Source organism: Ambystoma mexicanum, chromosome 10 (assembly GCF_040938575.1).
Source record: "Ambystoma mexicanum isolate Mex_15411 chromosome 10, UKY_AmexF1_1, whole genome shotgun sequence".
Classification (NCBI taxonomy): domain Eukaryota; kingdom Metazoa; phylum Chordata; class Amphibia; order Caudata; family Ambystomatidae; genus Ambystoma; species Ambystoma mexicanum.
Window position 1 is genome coordinate 305,685,256 of NC_090932.1, and position 26,324 is coordinate 305,711,579.

Genomic DNA, 26,324 nt, shown 5'->3' on the forward strand with positions numbered 1-26,324 from the left:
TATCAAGTGTCTTTGATGACATTCTGCTACACGCTCAGTACTACCACAGAATATAATGTAGGACCTTTACTGTGAAACAGCACTTTCACAGTAACAGCAGGACATCTATATCTATAACCACAAACCTCAAAATGTTCCTATGTATTGTACAGTCCAACTCTATGGAGTTAACAAACATGTTAAATTACCTTAAACGCAAGCCGGTAAGAACCATAGCCTAAACCACACCCACAAAAGCAATATTGTGCTGGAACGCCCAATCCATTGCTCAGTTTTACTCTGGGAGTGTTGGGTATTTTGAACAATTGCACAAAAAGCAATGCTGTAAAGAGAATGTACCACGTGATCTATATATATAAAAGTGAAAATTTGCGGGTTTGTGGCAAAGAGTATGTTCCCTATACAATTCCACACCGTTTCACCAATCTGCACCTAATTATGCACAGTCACCTGTTAGGACCCTCCGGGCATTACTGGCTAAATAATATCTGGACACCCCACCCCTTTCCCCGGATTTCAGCAAAAGTCAAAATGTGTTTGTGGGTCTGTGGCTTTGCGAAGTGTTGTTCATTACACAATTACACACCGTTTCACCAATTTGCACCAAATGATGCACAGTTACTTGTACCTATGAGGGAATGAAAGCCAGGGCAATGCCGTGTATATCAGCTAGTTTGTTATAAATGATGCCTGCATTGTGCAGCTATGAGGAATGCTGTTGCTTCCCACACATGAATGTTCAGGGTTGCCCTTATCCATTACTCCACCATGAAAATGCACCGCCAAAGATACCAAGAACCTTCTTCAACTGTCTTTACTCTACTGAGGTGTTTATGTCCAGGCAGAGTTTACAAACTTCACTTGTGATTTTGCCATATTTTAAAGGCGTTCCAGTCCAAGGGATTGGAGGTACATCCACTGCAGCAGATAACTTGCCTTATTTCCATTTTGCCCCTGAAAACACTACATTTGTAACCATGAGTAGGGGGCTGAATTATTTTTATTCAACATTTGTATAAGATGGGCCTGACCACTTATCTAAACTTTACCATTTGACAAGACCGGATGTAGAAATGTACTTATGTTGCATTAATATTATAGACCAGTCTTGGTTCTTCTCATAGAGTGACAGCAGGCAATTTGTGAGAGAAACCAGATATTAATATTGAAACCAAAATTCCTCGTTCCAACCTTCTCTCACTTATGTCCAGTTGGCAGACCGCTTATGTTCTTATAGCTTCCTCTAAAAGATTGTTTTCGGACCTAATCGAAAGTAGACAACTAGCCGTAACGAGAACTTCTATTGCATTCAACTGTAGAACACACTGCCTTCCCCAAATCTTGGACAGCAGAGATCTGAAAACACCCTTTCCACTAACATAACATAGAAGATGACAGGGTGAATTAAAAGAGAGGAACAAATACGTTTCTAATCCCTGCAACTTTAAAAACTTCCTTATAATGTTATGGAGAGAAAATGGGTGTTAAGGGGTGTAGTTTAGACAACATGAACAGAGTTTGTTGAAGGGGCGGAATCTGGGGAAGAGGTGGGGTAAAGTTCGGGGGCGCATGCACTTATTTGGGCCTAGGGCAGAATAAATCATAAATATGCCACTGTTCCAAATCTCCTTTCATTTTTGTACAAGTGTCCTATGGTTGAAGGGGAATGAGGGGCACATGGGTGCAATCAATGGCACAGGCACCCAGTACCCAGCTATGTCATAAAATGCTCTCACTTTTCCTGCCCTGGTACATGTATAATAAGGCTTGACTATATATATCAGAGTAACCCTGTGTCGATTGGCGCTGGATTTCAATCACATATTGTGGAAATATATGTTTCAAGAAAGGGCGCCAATACACCCAGACAAGTCTTGATTTATTCAGCACGTAAGTTCTAATAGTTAACTAGGTACACTTGTTCCTGGTCACATGAGAGAAAAGCCAATGTGTGTTTCAACCGTGGTCTTTATCAAGGTGGAGTGGAGATAGTTTCTATTCCTTGGGTAAGGGAGCTGGGTAGCCACTGTGGAGCCGTGTTGGCTCGGGTTGAAGGACTGATCGCAGTTCGCACAGAACTTCAACCAGAGCCAACGCGTTCCACAGTGGCTACCCAGCTCCCTTACCCAAGGAACAGCAACTATCTCCACTCCGCGTTGATAAAGACTACGGTCGAAACATGTGTTGGCTTTTCTCTCATGTGACCAGGACCACATGTTCCTAGTTAACTACTAGAATTTACGTGTTGAATAAATCAAGACTTGTCAACAAATTTGGGTGTATTGATCCCCCTTTCTTGAAACATATATATCCACACTATGTAATTGAAATCCATCGCCAATCCACACTGGGTTGTCTATCTACTCTCGTATCTACAAACTTTGGGAATCAGTGAGCTTGTCCTAGGTTAACCCCATACCCGGCAGCAGTATCAAACCATCTCCAAAATCAGACCTAAGATAGCACAAGGGTCTGCCTTTCCTCTAAGCTCACTACCTCTTAGTAACATTGACTATAAAGAAGACCTTGTGTTGGACCAGTGACTGTAAGGATGATGATATCACCCTGTGATGCCACTGATGATCAGGAAGGAATACAGGGATGACAGTACCTTGAATAGTGCTATGGCATGGGCTCGCATTGTGGGTGTGGTAAGGGCCTTGTCTCATTGACTCACCATCGTCAGTATGATACGGAGGAGCAGTACCTCTGGGTGACCTCTTCATCACCCATTTGAAATGGAGTGATCCTCCTCCTACATGCCATTTCCCTCCTCATCCGTCTCTCTACGCTGGGCCTTTATAATGTGTTGTTGGTTGTGATTGAGGTGGACTGTGTCCTTCTTTGGTTAGAAAAATCATTTGCACGATTTCCTGGGCCACATGGTCCACATTGAGAAAGGAGCAATTTTTGAGGGAAATTGTTTGCAGCAATTCCAGTGGCAAGGCTTCGAAAATCAGGATTTTGGTGCAACTTTGCTCACTTTCTGTGGTCAAGCCCCCTTTGCTTGACTTTGTGTATTTACATGCATTCCACCCCCTTTGCGTATCTTTTGCACACATTGGGCCACATTCTCAAACAGTAGCACAGAGAAAGTGCTTTTTTAATTTGCGCTACTTTCTGAATTGCTCAGGTAACCTTATTCCCAAAGGTGACCTGAGCATTTCAGGCTGGACAGTGGTGCAAATATGTGCTGTCCAGCCACTTTGCATAAATTAGTGTCAGGAGTGCATGCCCGACACCCATGTATGACAGGCTCCTAGGAACCATGTGGTTGTTTGGAGCATATTTCACCGACACAGGCCCTTCAAGGTAAAATGCTAAAAAAAAAAAAATCTATCACGGTTTGGGGGATGGAAATGCAAGTGTGACGGTCGCCGTTACGACCATGTCATGAATTTCACCTCCCTGTGCGCCTGTTTTAAAAGGGGCAGAGGGATGACACTCCTTTCTCTGCATTTAAAAATGTATCTCGTTTATGAATTAGGGTTGTGCTTTTAATGCCCAGCGACGCCACCTTATTTGCATAAAGGGGCGAAGCAGCCTCTGCATGAATGCCTCTAAGATGCCCTGTCTGAACTAGGCTGCTCCTTTTTTGACACAACTGAGGAGATGCAATAGCATATGTCACTTGTGCCAAAAAAGGATTGCAAATCTGTCCCATTTTGTGCTCCTTTTCTAAAGTGGCGCATTGCTGAGAGGCGCACTTCTGTGAATTAGAGGCACGTATTTGTGGCGCGCGTGTTGTGCATTTGTGGCGCATCTAAGATTTGCCCACTTTTTTATTTTTGAGAATCTGTCCCTAAGTGCGCAGGAAAGGTATAAGCAGTACCACTCTTTTGTACAAGGTTTACTTTACTTGTATTGCAACCAGTCTAAATGCCATGGGTCCTTCTAATGCGCCTCAAAATGTCAAACCCCATCCCATGAAAAACAAACAGTTCACTGTTTGCGCCTGAATTCCAAAGTCGTTTTATAATGGGAAAATCCTATTGAAAAATGCTTTGTAAATCAGGCCCTTTGTGTCCTTGAAAGAATTTGGAAATATGTAAGAAAAAACACACAAATAACACCAATAATTCCCTGCCTAAAGAAAGCTAATTATTTTCTTAAGGACAGTTAAAAAGAAAAAAAGGACTCTGTTCACCATCAGGAATTGTGTGGCTCAGCCCACCCATTTCTTTACAGACAAAGATTATCAGAGGGGGGACACATGCATCATAAAGCGCACCAGCTCAGATTGCCCAGGCTGATATTGTCGTTCATACATTCGCTCATACCCCAAAATCCTAGGCGCTGATTTCAAAGATGAAGGCTACGTCACCACTTAGTGACCCAGTAAGGGCACAAATAAAGCCTGTGCTCATACTTTGCCGCCCATTCATTACAAATGCAAACATTTCACCCTGATGCCAGAAATGATGCAGTCTTGCCTTCAGCTATTAAAAAGAACTGCCACAACTACAGTAAACAAACCCAGATATCAACCGCTGCCAACCGGTTGTGTCCAGAATTGGAAGAATAATGGAAACCTCAATGGCTAAACGATGCAAGGGCTACTGAAGCGTGAACAGTCACAATTGTAGCTATAATGCACTAATTAATTTGTTTTAAAAAAGTAAGGGAGAATTTGAAGTAGGAAGGGGTAGGCCCAGAAGACACAATGGGCCTCATCCTGAGTTGGGTGGTATCCCGGGGCGCTAATTGCATCAGGATACCACCCAATGGCATTAGCTTTACTGCAAATCGGTCCGACGCAATTTTTGCGCCGGATCCAGAGTTGCAGTGGGGAGGTAAAGCCCCATTCCCAATTCTCCATACTCCAAACCCCAATGGGGGTTTCTCGACGCTATTAGCGCCGGCGCAATTAGTGCTGCACTAATAGCGTCAGAAACGGGCAGAAAGGGGAGATTTTTACCTAGAGCAAAAAGTGGAGGTAAAACTCCCACTTTCCACCCAACTCGAGATTGGGTGGAGCAGTAAAAGTGGGGGCAATAGCGTTATCGCTGCATTTTACCACTCCGCCCAACTCGTGATGAGGCCCAATGTATGCAGTGATGTGGGGGTTCAGAAGCTCCATACAAATACACCATCTGGAGGTGGTGGTGACGATAAAGGGAATACCAGCATTCACAGTTGACAATCACCCTCGGATACTCAGTAACATGAAGGTGAAGCCAAAGCTAAATACCAAGCAGGACCTGTAAAATGATCAAAAGCAGGACATTGGGAACACAGTTACTGAAGTCACTCTTTCAATATGCGTATCTGCCCATTTTGGAGAGCAAGTAAGTGTTGTATTGTCTTTTGTAAATGGAGTTTCATTGACTAACAACACTTAATACTTGAAGCAGGCTTTTGATAGTGAGAGAGATTGAGTGAGTATGTTTAAGTGTGTCTGGGTGTTAGGTGTGAGACAGAGGGGGAGGGATAGAGAGAGAAAGGGATGGATAGAGTGGGAGAGACAGAGTGTGTGCGATAGAGGATGAGACGGAAAGATTGTTACCTCAAATTTACATGAGAAGAGCGTGCTAGAGATCAGTGGACCAGTAAAACAAAAAGTGACTGACAGGCAGAGAGAGACCCTAGAAACACAAAGTTGAATGTGTGTGTTTGTGTGTATTTACATGCCAGAGGTTTAGGAAAGATGTCATACTCACACTTGTTGCTTTCTGCTTGGTGTAAGCATACCTCTCCCGCGTCGAGCGCTCAAATCTATAGGTGGGAGCAAAGGTGATCTCCTCTTCATCTGAAATCAAGAATTTACACAACAACATGGTACATTTACATGCCAATCATCCCAGATATGCACATAAAATCTGACACTTGCGTTGGGCCTAGAATTAGCTCCTTACTCCAGCATCCTTCAAGGCCTATGAATGATCTTCTTCTGGTTCAATCTATGAAGTTCTGGGGTAGAATCTTTGACACAAGACCTCCCTTCCTGAGGGACATGGAAAAAGCTACACTTACTTCAGAGTCTCAGAAAAGCTTTGAGCTCCTTTGGGGCCTGAGAGCTTCTTTCTCTCCCATCAGTGCCTGGGAGAAATTTTAATGAAGGCCTCTGGGAGGCTTTCATCTCCATCAGAACTTGCAAGACGCTTTCCCTTCTATAAAGGTATCGGAGATGTTTTCAGTTGCATACAGGTTTGGGAGAATATTTACTTTAATAAGGTTACCTCTCCTTAGAGTTTGGGAGAAGCACTCACATCAGGACCTAGCAAAAGTGTTCACTTACTTTAGGATCTGGGAGAAGCCCTCACCTACATCAAAGTCTAAGAAAGTATTCACTTTCTTCAGAGTCTGGGTGAAATGTTCAGTTTCCTTGCAAAGCTTTCCCTTGACCCAGAGCTTGATAGAAGGGTTCAGTTTGTTCAAGCCTTCCGCAAACCCTTCACTTGCATGAGGACATGATGGCAGTGGGTACCTTAATGGTGACAACATGTGGTTTCAATGATTAATATGAAGTGACTCTGAGAAGAGGGATTAGAACAATTCCATGTTTGCGTTTGAGGGCAGGGATCAAAGGGACCAAATGGGTGTCTTACGAAAGGAACTGGGACTCACCAAAAAAAACGAACACCTTCCTTTCCCTGCGCTCGATGGTGAGCTGGTCCTGGCTGAGCAACTCAGAGTACTGCTGCTGACGGATCTTCTGCACAATGTTCTCCGCTTCCTGTGAGTGAGGAAATGATGAAGATATGATGATCTCCACAGTCATAGCATAGTAGTAAAGACTTAATACAAAGATGCATTAGAGATTCTTGGGATTTCTCACACAAAAGGCTGTGCTTTAACTCTTCACTTGCCAATGCCCTCCTCATATACTACGCGCCTTGGTGATCAGTGCCGATCCTCAGCATCTTGTATGCCACAGCAGACCTCATTGGAAACTGGAAACCTTCTTGTTTTCACCCTGGAATTCCAGTGTTCCTCTGGTGTTAGGGCTCAGTGGCACACATATTCTCTTCCATGGTTTCTTCTGGTAATTCAGGTCCTGGGGTGGTTGAATAGGAACCTACTGTACAGATTGCGATCTTCTCGTCTGCTGTTGCTAAAAGTATAATTCTGAGTAGCTCAGTAGATTGTGTGGCTGCTGATGATCATGGGATATTGGCTGATGTGAGGATAGTGGGATAGCACTCACTACATAAGCATGAGATTCTACCAACCCACAGGCATCCCTGGCATCCTAAAGCAAGTGTCAGTGAGGACAACTTTACAAGTGGCTTTTAGAGAGCCCCAGAACACCTGCCTATCCAACTAACACCATCAAGAGAGCAGCGCAAAATCCACAATCAACAAATGCTCATGCTTGGCATCATCGATCAAGCAGAACCTGCTCTACCTACAATCACTCCAACATGCCACAAATCTACACACACCTTGTCACTCAAGGCTATGGGAAAGCAGACTCTAACGGGTCAGTCTCTCCACGACCTCTATATCTGCATGTCCGCAAACATACAATAGGCGAGTACGCAAGGCATCGGCCAAGAAGTCTTCTAATTGATTATTCTTTTCCCCATACTCTCTAGTCCACATTAACTGCTCTCCTGAGCAGACTGGTAAACTTTCCAATTGAGAATTGCAGTAACTGGTTGGCCGTTAAATCGAGTTTCTCCTGTTTTCATATGCTTCTCTCACAAATAACCCTTCACACCGACTTGTACAGTGCTGTACCCACTCCGGACTCCTACAATCCTTCATTCGCCTGTGCTCACCTCTCTCCCTCACACAGAGCCCCATAACTATTCATAATACATATTTAGATGCTTGACAGGGTGGATCACTCTCTTCGCCCATTCCCCTTGGCTGTGCCACATCTCCCTAATTGCCTCTTCTGCACTGTTTTTTCATGGTCAAGAGGCCTCCCCCTTAAAAGCCAACACAACGCTGCCCCATGTCCCACCCACTTCCAGCTTGCTACCCCACTGCCAATTTGTCCATGCCCCCTCATCCCACCACCAGACCCTGCAGGAACACGCTAAACGCAGTCACTGCTGTGCAGCCTTCCGCGTTTTTTCTTTCCAAACAAAGGAGATCTAAAACAAGAGTGAACTCATGCTGCAGGCCTACAGCATTGCTCTCCGAGGCCCATCTCAATTATTAGTGCATGTGTTAAATAAAACATAGTTTGGAGATTTGACATACCTGACATTTTGTCATGGTGCATTTCATTTCTAAATGCTGCATGCCTACAGCATTACTCTCCGTGGCCCATCTCAATTATTAGTGCATGTGGTAAATAAAACATAGTTTGGAGATTTGACATACCTGGCATTTTGTCATGGTGCATTTAATTTCTCAGAAAATGTTTTAAAGAATAACCTGTAATGATTTGACTTCCTTATTTGACCCAATACCGCGAACAAATGAAGGAGATCTGACTCATTCAGGTTGGTCACACCTTGGTCTTTTGACCAAACCAGCGTAGCAAGAACCATTGTTAAAAAAGACGATAACTAAACACTCCAACAACATTGAAACTGGACCATCTAAAAGGCTACCTCTCACTTAACCATTGCCTACCACGCTCCTTCTAATGGACTCATCTTCATCTCTCGACATCTCATCCTATTCACAAGAACAACTCTTGCACACGTCGGCAACTACAAACAAACCACACTAATGGACCAACATCACTGCTCCCTTCTCTACCACCGCAACCCCCTGCCGTTACACCAACAGCTAACTAGGTCCTCATAGCTGTGATTCTAAATTATCGGTCCTGGCCTCTCCCTTTTGGACAGAATATTACACTTAAGGTTCTCTTAGCCACTACCCACCTAGAATCATATGGAAGCTCAAGACTCCGGTACCTCCGAGTTGGAAGCATCAACGCCATAGGATTTACACCTGCCACTTCTCTATCCTGCTACCAACCCGATCTCTATCCTGCCACACACAGCAAGGCCACGAAAATTAAATATGTGTGCCATAAAATACCACTTAACATCACAGCTACTCTTGCAAACTCTAGCACTAGCAGCATGTAAAGTATTCATGAAAATAGGGTGAAATAAAAGCTAAAATGCAGGTCATTCCAAGAGTTTCTGCTTTTGGGCAGCCATAGCCACATAAAAACAGTGTTGCAGAGCTGTGCGGAAAGTGTCACATAACAGACTTGAGGAAGACATTGTGCGATGGTCCCATGACCTACATGTTTTCTCTGATCCTGGCGATAAACTTCACCTTGAACTGGTACAGATGTGTCCCCTCCAGGTCCAGAGATGCACAGTGTGTGAAAAAGCCGCCACTCAATTAAGCTTCACTGAAAGGCAGCTCCTGCAGCAGATTTGAAAATATGCCCCCCTATTGGCGCTCCCAAGGTTTTGGTCTTCAACTACCATTAACCTTAGCCAGCATAGTCAACGGTGAAGGATCATGGAAGTGGTAGTCCAAAACATTGGTGGGCTACATAACAAGTAATCATTAAGCATGATAAAGAGACAGTTATATCAGCAGGTGGACTAACACATTTGTATACAGAGATGTCACTACTGTGCTAGCCATGAAGGTTCCTCATCATGCCCAAAGATGAAGTGATACTGTCATTCGGTGAGCCTTAGATCACCCAGCTCCCAAAACATGGAAACGCGCAGGAGCAGTGCCACTTACTGAGGTGGGCAGTTCCACGCGGTAGTTCAGATCTCCCAGCCAGAAAAGGTGTGTAAAGCGATGAGTGATGTTAAATGGACCGAGCTTCTTGTCTCCCAGCACCAGGAACCGCAGGATGTTCAAGTAGTTTTGGTTCCGTCTGTGGAGAGAAGGATAGCAAAAATGGGAAAGTGGCAGATGGTGAGGAATAAAAAGGGAGGCAGAGGGTCGAGAGAAGAGGAGGAGCAGATGGATGAGAAAAACAAAGCGAGGCAGCGCTAATGCGCAGCGCCCAGAAACGTGTCATTGGACTTCTGCCAGCACTGCGAGGGACAACAATGTGTGTGTATACTACTAAAGCCTTGCAAAGGGCATTTAAAGGGGGGCGGGCAGGCATAATGATATTGTTCATGGAAAAGTAGTTAGAATAGGTGTGTTTTAGATGAAAGGCGAAGGTCATCTTTGGGTTTGCAGATGTCGATGGGGAGTTTGTTTACCGTTTGGAGGGCTGTAAAATACATTGGCCCTCATTACGACCCTGGCGGAGGTCCATGGTGCAATTTGCACCATGGACCATGGCGCAGAGCTGCCAACACCGCCATGGGGGTTGGCGGATTTACCGCCCCATTCCGAGGTTGGCGGGGCGGTAAGTCCCCAATCCCCATTTACCCTTCCCCATTCCCATTTTTGCCCCATAGGGTATAATGGGAGTGGGGAAGGCGTTAATTACGCCACCGTAAATTACGGTGGCGTAATTAACAACAAGTCCCGTAGCGCCATGGATTTTTCCGCCTGCAAAAAGCAGGCGTAAAAATCACCATGGCGCTACGGAATGTCGTAGTCTGGCGGAGAGGTACGCCATGCATTACGCTGGCGTAAACCCCTCTCCGCCAGGGTCGTAATGAGGGCCATTGTTTATTGCCAACCAGAAATTGCTTGAATATCAGAATAGTGAGCATCATTGTAAGGTGTATCTCATCCAATGAGACCAAATGTATCATTTTTACCTGTTTCTAATACAGTAGGCTGTATTCCTGCAAACAGCTCTGTGTTCCAGTATTGGCAAGCATGTGAGAGCTGTTCTACTGTAACCAGGTGAGGCCAATTAACCTGTTCTATGGGATGGTGCCCCCTCAGGGGGGTCTGCAATCAGGTTTGAGCTCATCGTGCCTTACCAGAGGAAGCATATCTATTTGCATATCAGGCTGGTTCTGAAATGCCAGGCAGTTCTCCTCTGAACAAGAGTACGATCAACAACCCCAGACAGTTGTTTCTCACTTGTTGGGTGTCATCGGGCTGGCACTGAAAACAAGGGGTTCACGTCCGGGTAGCCCTTATTTAAATAGGGGTCAACTCCAAGCGTTCCATCATTTTCCAATGATGTGCAGGCCCTTCCCAGAGAAGAACCGTGGTCAGATAACCTGTTCTATGTGATGGTGCCCTCTCAGAAGGGTGGACGTTCAAGTTTTAGTTCAGCATGTCTTACCGTAGGTGAAATAACCATTTGCATATCGGTCTGATGCCACCCATAGGGACATTCCACGAGGACAGTCTAGTACAGAAATGCTATTGTTTAGGAGTGTGTGCGTAGGTGCATGCACGCGTATTGCTATCGTGGACAACAAAGACTAGCAACGTTGGAATTCTCGATATACCCATGTTTCAACTGCATGTCATGTGATACATTGATTAAAGCTGCTGTGATTGGCAGTAGCGTGTCCACGGAGTGGCCTGGGGTGGCACGTGCTACCCCTGGAATTTGAGTGGCACCACTGGGTGCCACTCCATTATCCTAAACTAAACTATGATCACTATGTGTGTGTGCTCATATCTCATGCCACCCCTGCATAAGTCAGTGCCCCACTTCTGCCACCCCAGTCAAAAGAGTCTGGACATGGCACTTGGTATTGGAAATCCCCCACAAGAGTGAGAGGAATAACTGCCAGATCAACAGATGTCTATCCACATATGTGTGGCTAAATATACTTTTTTGATACCTCAAGAACATTCTGTGAGCGCATCACTGAACATAAGAGTGATACAAGAGCCAAACATTTGACCACATGTTTCGTTAATCTATTCTTCTGCTCTTTAGTATTGTTTTGACCTATGTTGATCATAACACAAGCCTCTAGTCTAGATACATTTCAGTTTATTTTTGTTTTTATTTCTTATCATTTGTTGTTCTTTGCAAAATTGATGAGTTTGTGAAAGAGACGTGGCATTACACCCACAAAAAATATGTTGTCACTGTCTATGAATGTGCAGTGCATGATGGGAAGTTCAGTCAACACTAGGTTTAGTACATATGGATATCCGGTCCTGATGCAAGGCATTGTGGGACACAGATGTAGGATAAGACGGAATTTAGATTCTTTAAATTAAATGTTATTATTTGTGTTACAGAGCACCTGAGAAAGAGCATTAGCTTGAAACCTCGTGCATTTTTAATGTAACGTAAGACAAATGAAGTGAGATACTGGATCACTGGCACTGACTTCCCGAGGGGATAGACTGGAAATAATATTAACTTTAAGATGCGGGGGACACCGCCGCAACCCCCATCCCCCTTTTCTTTTTCCAAGGGCAGCGGGGGACACCCCTTCCTCCTTGACCCCCTATATATGGTCACCATATATAATGTCGCCACAACCTTTTCCCGCCGACATTATGTATGGTGAGCATATATATGGGGACATTATCACCTGATAGCCCTTCTCCTCGAAGAGACTGTGACACTTGTTTCCTTAGCTGGGTGGGACTGTCAATACCATTTGGCTACTAAGCGCATTGCATTAGCCAGTAAAGCAGCAAGATGCAGCCTTTCCTGGGTCCCTCACCCACAGCTCTCCAACAACAAATCATTGCCTCTGATCCATGTCCTAGTCTATCGATTGCCACTCCTCTTCCTCAAGCAGCCTGCATTACAGCTTGATTTGGGGTAGGCACCAGGAGTTACCACTACCAGGAGTTACCACTACCACTCTCTATATCGCAGGGTCGTTCCTCAACTCAGGATTGCACCCCTCTTCCCCCTTCCTCTCGGTTTCTAGGAACTGACAACCACCTTCCTCTCCCCACCTTGTTCCTTGCCCACTGTCTGGTCCTGCGTAGGGCCAACCAGGCCTGTTGGAACCTTCCAGCTCTTACTGACTTTCTAACCACCTCCTTCTGCTATTGCCACTTTCTCCAGTTGCATACCACCTCCTACTGCTCTTACCACCTGTCCCAACTGTCAACCACCTCCTTGTGATTTTATCACTCCCCCCAAACCTCTACCGCCTCCTGCTGCTACCACCTCCTTCCACCACCTAGCTACCACCTCCTCTTCACTCCTTCACCTCTCGTGCCCACTCCTCCACAATCCTTGGAAATCTCTCCATACTCTTCCAACCGCCAGCCACAACCTGCCCCAAGAACCCACGCGTAGCAAGTGGGATGAGCTGAATTCATATTGGGTCAATGCCCCCCCTATGGATCTCATACTGTTGGTCTGCACTTGTGGAGGGAAATTGAGTGAATGCAGTAATTGCTTGGATTATTTAGGCACACCTTAGCCTGATCTGGGGTTGGGGAGAGCGGTATGACCAACCCTATATCCAGGCTAGTGGACAGCTTGGATTTTATACTGGCTTCTCCAACCCTAACGGCCTGGGCCTGGGTTGGAAACCATCTGGGTATATTTTCTAGTCCATTTGATTAATTTGAAAAGCTGGGTGGAAATGGATACAAGAGTTCCCTGGTACGAGATGCACGTGTGGAACACGTTGCTGTGTGCTTCTATCAATGCTGTGGGATCTGTGGGTTTGAAAGACAATGGTCGCTTGACTGCGACATTCAGGAGGTGTACGGCGAACTCTGAAAACATTTGTTATGGAGTGCCAGTTACACTGCTAACAGTTCCCAGATCTTAAAATGGCCAACTTCCACTTCAGTGCTGTATCTTTGAGTCTGGGTAGGGAGGGATATGTGCTTTCTCAACTCCAGAGGGGGGTCCTTAGAGATGGTCAGGGCAGGAGTCATGTAACTGTTCCCTGTCAGGTACTGTGGGCTCAGGCAAGGTGATGAGGTTATCCTCCCCATTCCAACCAGGGACCAAAATCCACTGGTTCGGGGTTGCATCTGTACCCTGGGCACCCTCCTGCTGGTCCTAAGGCAAGGGACATCATCAGACAGTCAATAACCTTGAGTGGACAGGAATTAATATGACTGTACATTTGTTGTGGGAGACTGGACTAATCTGGTAAAGCAGGGTCAATCTTACTGGGGAGATTGTATTGTTTATTTCTCATAGAAAGCACCGTCCCACAGAGAATGCCATGGGTAGAATATAAACATTGAACTACATCTCTATGGCTGGAAGGGGTAGAAGCAATAGGATTCTGTCTTTCCACTGAGCAAGATAGAGAAGGGCAGACAGTGTGACTTCAAGTAAAATGGACTGGACAAATCTCATGACACTACCAGCAGCTGGAGCACTCACTCCTAAACAGGGGACAGAGCTATGAACAGATGACATTTTGCAAGCAGGTTAAAGAGAAGCAAAGAAGGACATGCTTGTCCATATGCAGGGAAATACCACTCACCTGAGTTTCTTCTCACTCCCAGAGGTCAGGTGACTGTTCACGAAGCCAAATGATGTTCTATTAAACATGAAAGAGGCTCCCACTGCACCCTTATTACCTAACAAAAGAATTAGACAGTCAAGAGCTATAATTTGTTCCTCCCTCTACCCATCCCTCCGAATAATGCTAGAATCATGTTGGGTCCTCTCTCTCTCTCTCTCTCTCTCTCTCTCTCTCTCTCTCTCTCACACACACTCATTCTCTCTTTCTCCTCTCTCGCCCTCTAGCTTTTTCTCGCTCTCCCTAATTATTTTTGACAGAGGCTGTTCTATAAGTCCTTATCTTTGATACCCAAAGCCTGGCACGGTTGGGTAAGGTATGTCCGCTGGCAGCGATCACTTGCATTTTTCTGATATAGTTTAGATCATTTTGCGTGCCAGGGGCAGAACGTTTTTGTTGGAAAATGTAACTGCTGTTGTGCTCCTGTCTTCAGCCAGTGACCTCCTTTCTCTTACAGTATCTTTATAACCATCATAGGTCTCCTTTGATGCAGCTGCAACTCCTTTAGACCGACTGACCAAGGCCTCTCTTATGTGCACCTGCTCTTAAGATGTCATGATGGAGGTACCAGACTCTTAAACTGATCTCTTATTGGCAGCATCTGCGCGTATATATTATACACCATTTTCAACAATATTTCTAGAGTTGTGTTACAGAGTCAGGTTATACGTGTGGTTGTCAACTTCCATCTGAATGTGAGTGCAAAGTTTTCTGGAAGGACACACCATGGTAATTTCCAATAATGTGCCAAACGCCACCCTGTTAAACTACAAGTTCTGATCCCTAAAGGGAGAAAGAGCTTTTTCTCTATGTCTATTTCTGATAACAACCCAGTTAGTCTGCATACAAGCCTGTGGATAATACGTGACTGAACTCAAGTTAGCATCTGGTCATTGTTTTCAATGATTGGCCTCATTGGGAAAACCAAAAGAAGCCTCTCATTGGAAAATTGGTTATACATATCGTGTTGAAAATGTTTAGTTTAAAAAATATGTTTTATTATAAGCACATTTCATTAAATGTGGAGCAGAAAAGAATTACGAAACATAGGGAACAGAGCAAAGGTGATGAGTACTACCACCTTGTCACTATCTCTAACTCAAACTTTTCATATGAAAACCGCAGATCAAGACACTAAAAATACCAAAGTATTGAGTTGAAGAAAAGTACAAAAATGTTATTAGAAACTTAGTTTACCTAGACCTTAAATATGCACCAAGCAATCTGCAAACATTTAACACTACCCCGCCGTGCACCTAGCAGACTAATACCAGTTTATGGTTGAAAGAGGTCTTTCCCCACAGTTACATTAAAACAATAGAATAAATGGACACCAACGGACACACCTCAGTAGGGAATGAGACCAGGAGAGATTGCAAGTGAGTAAAAGGTATTCTTTATATAAAGTTAAAGTGGGGCACGCAGAGGACTCTGCTGCTCCAAGAGTGCTCTGCCCATCATACAAAAACTGCAAATTTACACCCTGATTCATGGAATTATTTGCGCGTAAAACGCACATTTGCGCGCCATTCTTCCCAAAAATCCCCATAACTTATACAGGGATTTTCGGGCAGAAAGGCGTGCAAATGTGCGTTTTACACGCAAATAATTCCATGAATCAGGATGTTTATGTCAAAAACACGTCATCTGTGACGTGTGCTATACACGTTACACAAATACATTTAATTGGCTCAATAACAGAGGACAGTATACAATGTTTACTGGTGCTGGATTGGCTGAGGTTGAATTTGTGGCTTCTAGAGGCGCGTGGGGCAGCTGGGCTCATCGTGGAGGGGTGAAAGGTCACCATGTGTCCACGCAGATATAACTCTAACTAAGCTAAGCTTCACAGTAATCATTGGCATGCAAGATTTAATAAGACATTTAAGATTCATCACAACACATTGTCGTCTATAAATTGTTGCAGTAGGTTTGCACTCTTGACCTGGGCCAAAGTGGGGCAGAAGTGCGGTGGTCCAGGTGCCTTAGCTTGGCGGGTACTGTCAGGGTACATTTATCAAATGCCTTGAGGATCAAACCGGGATGTCAAAATTTGTTAGTATATGGATAATATATGTTTGCTCAAGATTAGTTATATGGAGGCAATCAAGGGTGGTCCATGGGCAGGGGTCTTACTCCTGCCACATCAAAGGAGCGAGGGGTTTTAAGGTTCATGCAGACAGTAACTAACTTCTTAACGTGGGGGATATTGGAGCAGGGGCAGGTTTGTGGAGATGGATGGTTTCCATGAGCCTGGCTCTGGCCCGGTCACACACAGGGCAGTGATCTCAGAGGAAGAAGAGAGATACAGTGTCAACTTGCAACATTTTGCGCCCAAGCTTCCATGAGAACAGGACAGTCACAGTGCAGACAGTGGGGAGGAGGTGGGGGTTGCTGGGCTGGCCGTGCGCAGCACTGGACAGGGGAGCAATGCAGGCTTGCCGCTGGGGGTTTCATGCGCGGCCTATTTAAAGATGGAGTTGTGGTTAATACAAAATGGATTCTCTGGGGTCTTGGAGAGGCATTGGATAGGTGTCATTCAGTGGCTACCTTGCACCCGTCATCGGGGCTCGGCCAAGGGTACGTTTTCAACCATTGAATGAGCATAACATACACATCCCCCGTAATGTAGGGGGGCCCAAACGACCCTTCCTCCCTTACATGGCGATAATTGTTGTTGCTGATACATAACACTCCACTGTTCCCTCATGTGAATATAAAGTGCTTGATTCACCCATTTCTGTGCAAAATCTTATTCTGTTTAAACAAAATAGGGTCTGGATCTCATGGTACCATTCTGTCATCTCAGGGCTTCCTCATTCTTCCATGTTTCAAATCCGCAACCTGTTTGTCTTGTCAAATTGCTACCGAACTGGTGTCCCAGCTCATGATGTTGCTGTTAACTGTATGCGTGGTATCTATACCAATAGTCCTAAATAACTTTACATGTTGCCAACATGTGAATTACAACTGATTCTTGACATCCACAATGTTGTCAAGAGTAGCCTAAGCTTCTGCACCGCTGGTTAAGCCTGGCTGGTGTGTAGTACTACCTAACGATTACTTAAAAATGTTGAAGACAGCGGCTAATTGGAAGAATACATTTTTTAACAACCCTTGAGCTGTCTGAGCCACTTTAAAGGTCATCTTCCCCCTTCAAGATACTTTTGCCATTTTATCAATACTCTGAGTTGCTATTATTATGAGAATTGTAGAAGACTCGTACTAAGGGGATGTCCAAGCCTCCGAAGGGGGCGCTAGAGGGACAGCGCGCATAGCGGGCTGCCCCTCTGGCCACCCCCTCCTCTCTGCAGGCATCTCCCACCTTTCCTATGGGAAGACGGGGCGTCACCTGGGGCAGGAATATCTGGGGCGCCCTGGTGATGGCATATAAGGCGGGGGACTGGAGCTCAGTCTCTTTCCAGTCCCCCCTGCCTGAAGTCAGTTGCAGTGGAAGCAAGCAGTTATTTGGTAAGGATCTGTGACGGCAGAGATTGCAGACCAGGGCTCCTGTACTTGCCCCTATCACCCACCCCTCCCCCCTATCAAAGGAAGGGCAGAGGTTTAAGGCCCTGCAGGTCCTTCTATGAGGAAGCCAGGCTTGGGGGGTCTCAGTCCATAGGGTGCTTCACTGCTCGGGGGGTTCTGAATGGGAAAATACACCATGGTGTAGATGTTGAGAATGCTTATGTGCTTGGGTTGGTATTGAACACTAAACGTGGGTTCTCAATGGCGGGTCTATTGTGGGGGAAAAGATGTTGTGTGTGCTGATTAAAACATTGTGTTTGTTGTGTGACCGCCATGCCACTGCAAATGGTCTCAATGTTGATACATGTTTGTGCTCAATAATGGCGTTCCTGCTGCATGAGGGGTTTGTTAATGCCGAATTGACAAGGTACTGGTGCACTTGCACTGGCCTGTGCATTTGCGGGTGTTTTACTTGATATAGGTATGTGCTCATTAACGGCCTCTGTGCTGCATGAGCTGCTTTAATGACGAAATAAGAATGCGCTGGTGCACTACAACTACATGCAGGGGAGTTACCGTGGCATATATGAAGTTCGCTTGGTTAGTTTGGTCATGCCACGCAATGGGGTTTGTTGTAATGTAATGTAATTTTGTTATGAGCTCAAGGTTTGAGGTTTTCTCATCGATGTGTTTGTTCAGTCGGCTGATTCCAGGCTGGATGCCTCCGTTGGTGCTCCTGGTGCTCCTGATGCGTCTGCCGTAACAGTGGATTCTTTATGCCGGCACAAATTTGTATCCCGCACACATGGCAGTGGCAGCACTTTTGTCCCAAGGTTGTGCACAATAAATGGCTGTCGAATGTGAGGTGGAATTGGGGGAAGGGGGTTCTTTCAGAGAGTTTTCTCTCTGTGTTATGGTGCTCCTTTCCCCGTGCACATCGCAACCATAGCTTTCTGCCGATATGTGTGGTGGGGGCAACAGCTTCCACCCCTGCCATCTCCACTTTAAGGGATGTGCTGCTGGTGGAGTAGTCTTGAAATGTGGGTATAGAAACAGAGGTGCTGACAAATTTGTGTACAGTGCTGAGATTAATTTAACGCACGGTTCAAGAGGGCTTCCAGTTACTTTGTTTCGGCGGTCACTGTGCCCTCGTCATCCGGGGGGGTACAGACACAGGCAAGCCGATTTATGAATTTCCAGGGGGGGGCCCAAATACAGGAAGTGACATCACTGGCAGTTATAGGACCGCAAATTTGCATATAGTCGCCAACTTGGTGCAACGGCGCGTGGAGGGGGCATGGAGGCGAGCGGAGCGCAGATCTGTGGAAACATTGGCTAGCATGTACTGCATATACTAAAGTCAAGTAAGAAGGAGATGTAAGCCTTCGAGATGCATTCCAGTAGGCCATCACTGCCCCTACTCCACCCCTCTATAATCATCCAGGTTGTAGTAGCCCTCAAAAGGCAGAGCAACACAACTAGGATGGGAGAACAAAATGCCGTCCCATCCTGTGAGTGTGTCAAACGTCAGAGCAAAGACTGTGCGTGTGCCTCCTACGTTGGAGCACAATCTCACTAATTTGGTGCAAATCTCGCAAGTGGGAGCATGGGAATCCCCTGCGTGTGTGTGGGCTGCAGACCCCGGATCACATGCTCACTTCTTGAGTGTAAACTCAAGGCCAACGCTCTTTGGGCAAGCATTCAGGATGGGTCTCACACTTATAAACAGTGTGATATATTGAGTGGGAACCTCACTCCTTCGAGCGTAGTATCAACCGTTGCTGGTAATCTCACAACTGAATGTACAGTTTCACTCTTGGTCATCTCAGTGACCCCATGTACATTAATGGAGTCAGTCTCCCATCTGGGAAGAGAATTATATTTCTGTTAAAACACTCTGAATTGTCACTCCAGTTTTCTCGATCTATAAATCCATACCATATTCATTCAATGTGTGTGCAGGTGTGATAACTTGTGTTTGAGAGAGCTCATTCTTTCATTCAGGAGAGATAAAGGGGTAACAACCCCCTGTATGTGGGATCAGGCTCATTTTGCCCCATGGCCCCTCCAGAAGGAGTGAGCAGGCTTTAAGACCCTGCTGATTCTGCTATCAGACAGGCTCGAGCATTCTATCCCTTGACCCATCACGGCTCCCAACATCCTGAGCGGTAGTTTATGGACAGCAGGCAGCTCCGGACATGCCTGTTGCCAATTGAATGTAGACAGATCTACTATTTAGACACTGGGAGAGAGCCATGAATCCACATTGGTGGTGAAGAAGCACCCAAAATAAAGAACACAATGGTATAGTGTTGCAGTCCTGCTGAGAAATGACAACTCTGAGCATGTGAGCAGTAGGCTGGATCAGTGCTGCCCCATAAAAGGTGTAGAAGCCTCTGTGAGAAGTGGCAGTACTCTCCCAACGGTGAGAAGTGTAGTATTTTCACATTAACTATGCTTAAGAACTTTGGGTTATTGAATAGTGCTGCTACATTCTGAGTAATTCCATTCCTTTAAATATATGAGCTCTTGTATAACCACGACAGTGTTGAGTTATTCTGATGATGACAGACTTGCTCAATAGTTCTGGTTCTGTATCATTAAATGTACTTCAGATCTTTAGAGTATCGGAAGGATAGCTCAGGGGCAACGTGCTCGCCTTGGAAGCAAGACGACACAGAGCAACACAGGTTCGAGCCCTCGTTCCGCGCAACACAGGTTCGCTCCCTCGGTCCGTGCAACACAGGTTCGCTCCCTCAGTCCGCACTCAGAAACCTCTGGGTAGTACACGCATTATAAATAACCAATAAAAATAAAAATAAATATATCTGTTGAGAAGTGCTGGGGCCTTGTCAATAAGAGTGTAGCAGCTCAACTGAGAAGTGCTGATGTTGTCCCATTAAAAGTATAGCACCCCCACTAAGATGAACTAGCATTGCCTCAGCAAAAGCAAAGTATTATCGCTGAGAAGATTCAACAATTATAGAAGCCCTGTTACAGCAGTGCTACCCCATCAAGAGTATAGCCAGCTAACTGAGGACTACCAGCATTGCCCCATTTCAAATATGGCAGCTCTACTAGAAAGTGCTGGCTCATACGCCTCTGCTCCCGGCTCCCGGCCCATAGCATTCACCCTCACCACGTGCACACTCAGAGACATGCAAACAGTCTCATTTGCCCTCTCCCTGCCCCTGCTCCCTGCCCCCTCCCTCGCTTCGCATCTGTACCTCCATTTCTAAAAATCCTTATGGGTTGGGTGTACCTCTACATCTGTTCACCCCTTTTGCCAAGAGGGGTGCACAGATGTACAAATACACCCAACCCAAAACGATTTTTAGAAATTGAGGGACAGACTAGTTTTGCATCTGTGCCTCCATTTCTAAAAATCGTTTTGGGTTGGGTGTACCTCTACATCTGTGCACCCCTCTTGCCAACACGGGTGCTGAACGGGGACCCAAACAGTCAGGAGGTTCACTGTTCACTCAGCATCCTCCACTCTCTTTCTTCTTTTACTTTCTGTCTAGGAAGTTTGCTGTTTACTCAGCATCTTTTTGTTGGGCAGCCCTATCTTTCAAAAGTTCGCTTTAATCATAGCGTCTTTTTTCATACAAGAACATTGCCCTGTTTGAAAGAATCTCTGGTCGGGAGAGAGGCGAGCAGAAGGACACGGAGAGCCCCATCCGGAGCACACGACGAAGCCAGAAAGCAGGACTCTGCATCGTTAAGCCGAGCGAGCGGCGAGAAGAAACAAACAAGCAGCGGTGTGTCAATTTCAAGTAAGTCTGAGCCCCTGCGCCGGGTTGCGAGTAAAACCGAAAGCTTTCTGGCATGAAACATTCGAATTTAACATACCTTTGGCAGCTGGTCAAAACAGAGCTTACTACAGACAGCAACCCCGCATTTCTCTGCCAGCAAAGCAGTATCAAAAGGTTTAATTTCAAAAAAGCAATTTTACAAATCAGACAGCGGCAGGAGATTGACTTTGTTAAAAATACTGGTAGCTAATTTTGCAAATACAGCGCAGGCTCCACATTGACCCACTGTTATTAAGCGCACTGCACGCAAAAGCACATTAAAGTTTAATCAGACAAAAAAACAGATGTCACTCACAGCACGAGGGTTGTCAGAGTGGCATAGAGCCAAGGCAAACGGGCAGTGAGCACGAGGTCGTGATTTCAGATCCTCCCAGCAGGTGTGCTTTTATTTTAAAATGAGCAACATGCACTTGCAAGACTCACGTGTCATTCAGCAAAATGAATTTCAGGTATTGCACAAAGTAAAAGGCAAATAGAAAGTTAAATGTGATATCTGCCAGGCGGCGACAAATACATCAGACAACATACTTTACGGACGGGATTCTATGACAAGACAGGAGGCTCATATTATGCATTACAATCTTTACTCTGAAACCACAGCAGCAAAGAAACTACTTTTACAAACAAAAAAGTTTCCACAACAGATCTAGATAGAGTTCAATGTCAATGTATGGGGAACTCCCCAAACCATCATGGAGGACAGGTCATGCCCTGCAGGGGACCAATGAGCAGTGACCCTCTTCTATATATGTCCATTACTCTAACCCCAACTCCTCTTTCTTTGCTGCTGAAATCCACAGCTAAGTCAACTCCTCCTAGTTCTTTTCTTAGTGTGGAATTATGGAGTTTAGAGTGCTATTTATTTATGTTATTAATGTTATATTGATGAGTTTGGGGTTTTATTACACTGTACTGTGGAAATGGTCATGTATTTTTCATGTTCCGTTGGTAACTGGCTGAGTGCCGTGTTCGTGTGCGAACGCTGACCTGCAGGTCACATTCATACTTTGTAATGCTCCGCTGGGAGCCTTCTGCTTCTGCAGTGTTTGTTTATATTTCTTCAGCCCTGAGAGGCGTTCTAATCAGGCTGCGGCTAAGTGTGAAATTCTTTCCCTCCAGGCAGTGTTATTTTTAGCAGCTGCCCCAGCCCCAGAGCCAGCGCACGTTTCCCACAGGTGGTTTGGGAACGCTTGAAATTCTTTTCACTTGAGAGGAAGTTTTGTTTTTGTTTTTCTACAAGTTCATTATGTAAGCGGCAGTAGGAACCTGCGCGCATTTTTTTCCATGACTGTAAAGGCTGCAGCTTCTTTTACTCATTAACTTCCCGCACGTCGCGTGTGTGTGTTTTTATGTTTACATGCGCATTGTCATTTGTTGCATACAGGCTAGGCCTGTCCCGGGGATCCGGCTGGGGGGGGGGGACAGTTTGCTAGGCCCTCCTTTGATGGGAGTAACTTCCATGAGCATTCCTGAAAAGGGCAGCTGTGTCCTCTTTTTAGAGTGAAACGCTTGTATTTCTACATTTAATTTATATAGATCTATGGTGGTGTCGTGTAGAGGGATGTTTCAGCCCACAAGAGGCATAGCTCAAGGAGAGGTTTGCAGGTTTACCAGGGGCCTCGGTTCGCTGCCCGCCTTTGGCGTAATGTGTATTTATATATATGTATTCACATAAATGTTTATATTTATTCATATAATATATATATATATATATATATATATTTAAAAATTGATATTTTATTTTGTGTTTAAATTGATATTTTCAGTATATATATTAACACCAGTTCGCCTACTGAAGGGTGCTTTGCCTTCTTGGTAAGTGCTATAACCTGTTTAGCTTCAGGTTCTGCCTGAATTCTATGGGGAGGTTAACCCCTCGTATACTGCTGGTTTCCACACCCTGCGGAGGTGACCAGTTTCAGGTACTCTGGAGGTGCTCTGGAAAGGTACCGTCACCTGCTCGGTGGCAGGATTGGCTTGTGTTTCTGCGAGGTGATCCCTCGTATACTGATGGTTCCACACCCTGCTAGGGTGAGCAGTTGGGGTACACTTCATCAGTGTATTCCTCACTTAAAGTTGGCAACTTTGTCGGTGTGCTGCATATGTCGTTGGTGATTACCTTAACAGTTTGTGTGCCATAACCTGTTTGGTTTCAGGTTTCTACCTCAGTTCTAATGCAAGGTTACCCCTCGTGTACTGCTGGTTATCACGCCCTGCTCGGGCAAACAGTTGAAGGCACAATTGCTCAGGGTATTCCTCCCTTAAGGTTAGCAGTCTGTTTAGATGCTGCATATGGCAGATGTCATTATTTCTGTAAGCACACCGTAGCCTGCTTGGTTTCAGGCTTTGCCTGGATTCTGCGGCGAGGGACCCCCTCGTGTACTGCTGGTTGCCACACCCTGCTAGGGTGAGCAGTTAAGGTGCACTTGCCCAGTGCTCTCTTTTGCTAAACATTATGTTTAAGTGATGAATGGAACACATTGACGTGTTCAGAATTGTCAGTGGCCCGGATATCTCGGTAAGTAGCAGCTTATAGAAGGGCCGGGGGGTTGGACCCCTGTGAGGGCGTAACCCCTCTTCTTTGGATATTTTATATGTCTATTTTATATAATTTATTAAGTACTTTAAAGAAAAGAGTGTGTGGAGGTTGTGGTAAAACAGACCCATGTGGGGGGTTGTACCTTCCTCTAAAGACACTGGTGTTAACCTTCGTCTTTTAGTTAAACTTCTGTCGCCCTTTCCCGTAGTTAGTTTCAGGACAACTCAGTCCTTCCTTAGGTCTTGCTTTCCCCGATATCAATTGCTCCACCCAACACCTGTGCTAATTAATCTGCTGTATTTTCTCCCATCATGAGGAAGAAAAAGATGATGCGTTATGCCTCTGCTTGAGGTCTGCAGGGCTGGAGGCTCTCTATAGTGGGGACGGGGTTTCCCTTACTATTTGTCCCATTGGACATTCTTTTTACTATTGAACTGTTGGTGGAGACAGGGTCAGCTCGAGGGTAACTGTTCAGTTTTGTTGCATGGCAAATTGAGCAACCGTGTTCTACTTGGAGAAAGTGTTTGGGAAACACTTGATGATATCAGATATACGAGTTGCCAAATAATAACTTTAGGGCGCTTGCCCCATGGTTTTTCCTCCCAAATCTTGGCCTGTGGTTCAACTAACCGTCTAACAGTGTGTTGCACTTTCTCCTCTGCTCGAGGAGTTCAGGCAGGCTTCTGTACCCTCAAGAGCGTTGCTTAATCTCTTTTGTTGTGTATATATATATATATATAGACATATACATTTTCTACAGTGCACCGATTAGGGTGCTGGTTTTTTCTCATCCGTGCTGACCCTACTGATACAGGTTCCTAATTTTGGAGAGGTCTAAATAAGTATTTTATCCTGCTGAGATCGATAAGTGAACACTTCACGTCACACACCGTTCGTAATAGTGATATGCACCACTCATATACCTGAGGGTTCGTAATACTGTATAAGTACTGTTTTGCTATGGACAATGTGCTTCATTTTTTCTTTTTTCCCTGATTCCCTTAGTGGCCAGTCAGCCTCACACGAATACAGAGACTCAGATCTCGGGTTTGAGGGGACAGTGGTCCCAGATTTCTTTCACAACCTGTATTTACGAGGCATTAATCATTTTTCCCTGAGATCTTTCCCCCTCATTCCCATGCTCGTCATCCTTGGGGGATATTGTATCATGATATACACCAAGTGGAGTATCGCCCGATGGTTTTTCTGGTTTTCTTTTTACAGGAGTTCTGACTCAGGGCCAGTGCAGACTCGCACTAAGCATTTCCCTCCCGTCAGTTACTTTCCTTTGCGCTAATTCCTGGTATTTCAACAGGTTAAGCGGAGCCTGTCCACGGTCAGGAGGTTGGTTAGAGTGTATTTATTTCTCTTAAGGGTGTTAAAAGCGGGGTTGTAATGTGGTCCTCAGGGTAGCCTTCTTCTGGGTTGCAAGGTTTTTTTCCCTTGGTTAAGTGGGGGAGGGTTCTCCTCATTTGTGAAGGATCAATATCCCTTGGTGAGATAGATGGGTCTGGGAGTGATACTAATCTCCCTTCCAAGTTATTATGACCCTCTATCACAATGTGTTCCAGCGTCTCTACATTAACTATCAGAAGGTGTCTGCCAGTACGATTCCCAGAGGGCTGGGATATTCATATTCAGTTAATGACTTGATTCTCCTAGTCACCTGCATGGCAGGTGGACCTTTGGGTTTTTCACAAGAGTTTGGTTTTACAATAAGGTGCCAGCTCAGGGTGCTGTGAGCTTCAAGGCTCTCCAAATTGACTGAAATAGAGGTTAGACCTCTTCTGGTGTGCAGCTTCAGTTTAACTATTTAGTGATCACTTCTTTGCAGTTTAGAGTCTTGCTAAGACTTGGAATTAGGTGTCCTCCTTCGGTTAGTTTTTGTTTTTTGATCCTCTAGGGGATTTATCACCAGAGAGGAGGGAACAAGGTTCAAGCACCGGGCATATCTACAAGGGGGTTTTAGATGTCACTATGATGGTAGCGATTGGATGTAAGATACATGTTTTCTCCTTGCCAGGTTTGGCCTCTTAAGGATCAGGTTTGTAAATATCTGCTTCTTGTCATGGTAGCAGAGTTCTTCTTCAAGTGTTCAGAAGGTCTGACGGTCTCCGCGTTGGTGGTTTGACAGGTTTAGCTTCTCAGGTGGGGCCCCTCTCTTCCATTCTGCTTCGGCCTCCAGAGGACATCCCTCCTTAGTATACACATATGTCTGAAGACAATTGTGGGTTAAGTCTATGGCTTTTCAGCTCTGCTCAGGATGGGTCGTCCTGT

General features: G+C 45.3%; 1 protein-coding gene across 7 annotated transcripts in view; it reads right to left on the reverse strand.

The window, feature by feature from the left end:
- INPP5D (inositol polyphosphate-5-phosphatase D) overlaps positions 1-26,324 on the reverse strand; it is a 1,036,816-nt gene that overhangs the window by 337,693 nt on the left and 672,799 nt on the right. For all 7 annotated transcript variants that reach the window (XM_069617886.1, XM_069617890.1, XM_069617887.1 and 4 more), the window contains 4 exons: positions 14,187-14,283; positions 9,622-9,760; positions 6,568-6,676; positions 5,661-5,749 (listed from right to left, as the gene is read on the reverse strand). In XM_069617886.1, coding sequence (XP_069473987.1) covers positions 5,661-5,749; positions 6,568-6,676; positions 9,622-9,760; positions 14,187-14,283 — 434 coding nt within the window. The remainder of the gene's footprint in view (positions 1-5,660; positions 5,750-6,567; positions 6,677-9,621; positions 9,761-14,186; positions 14,284-26,324) is intronic.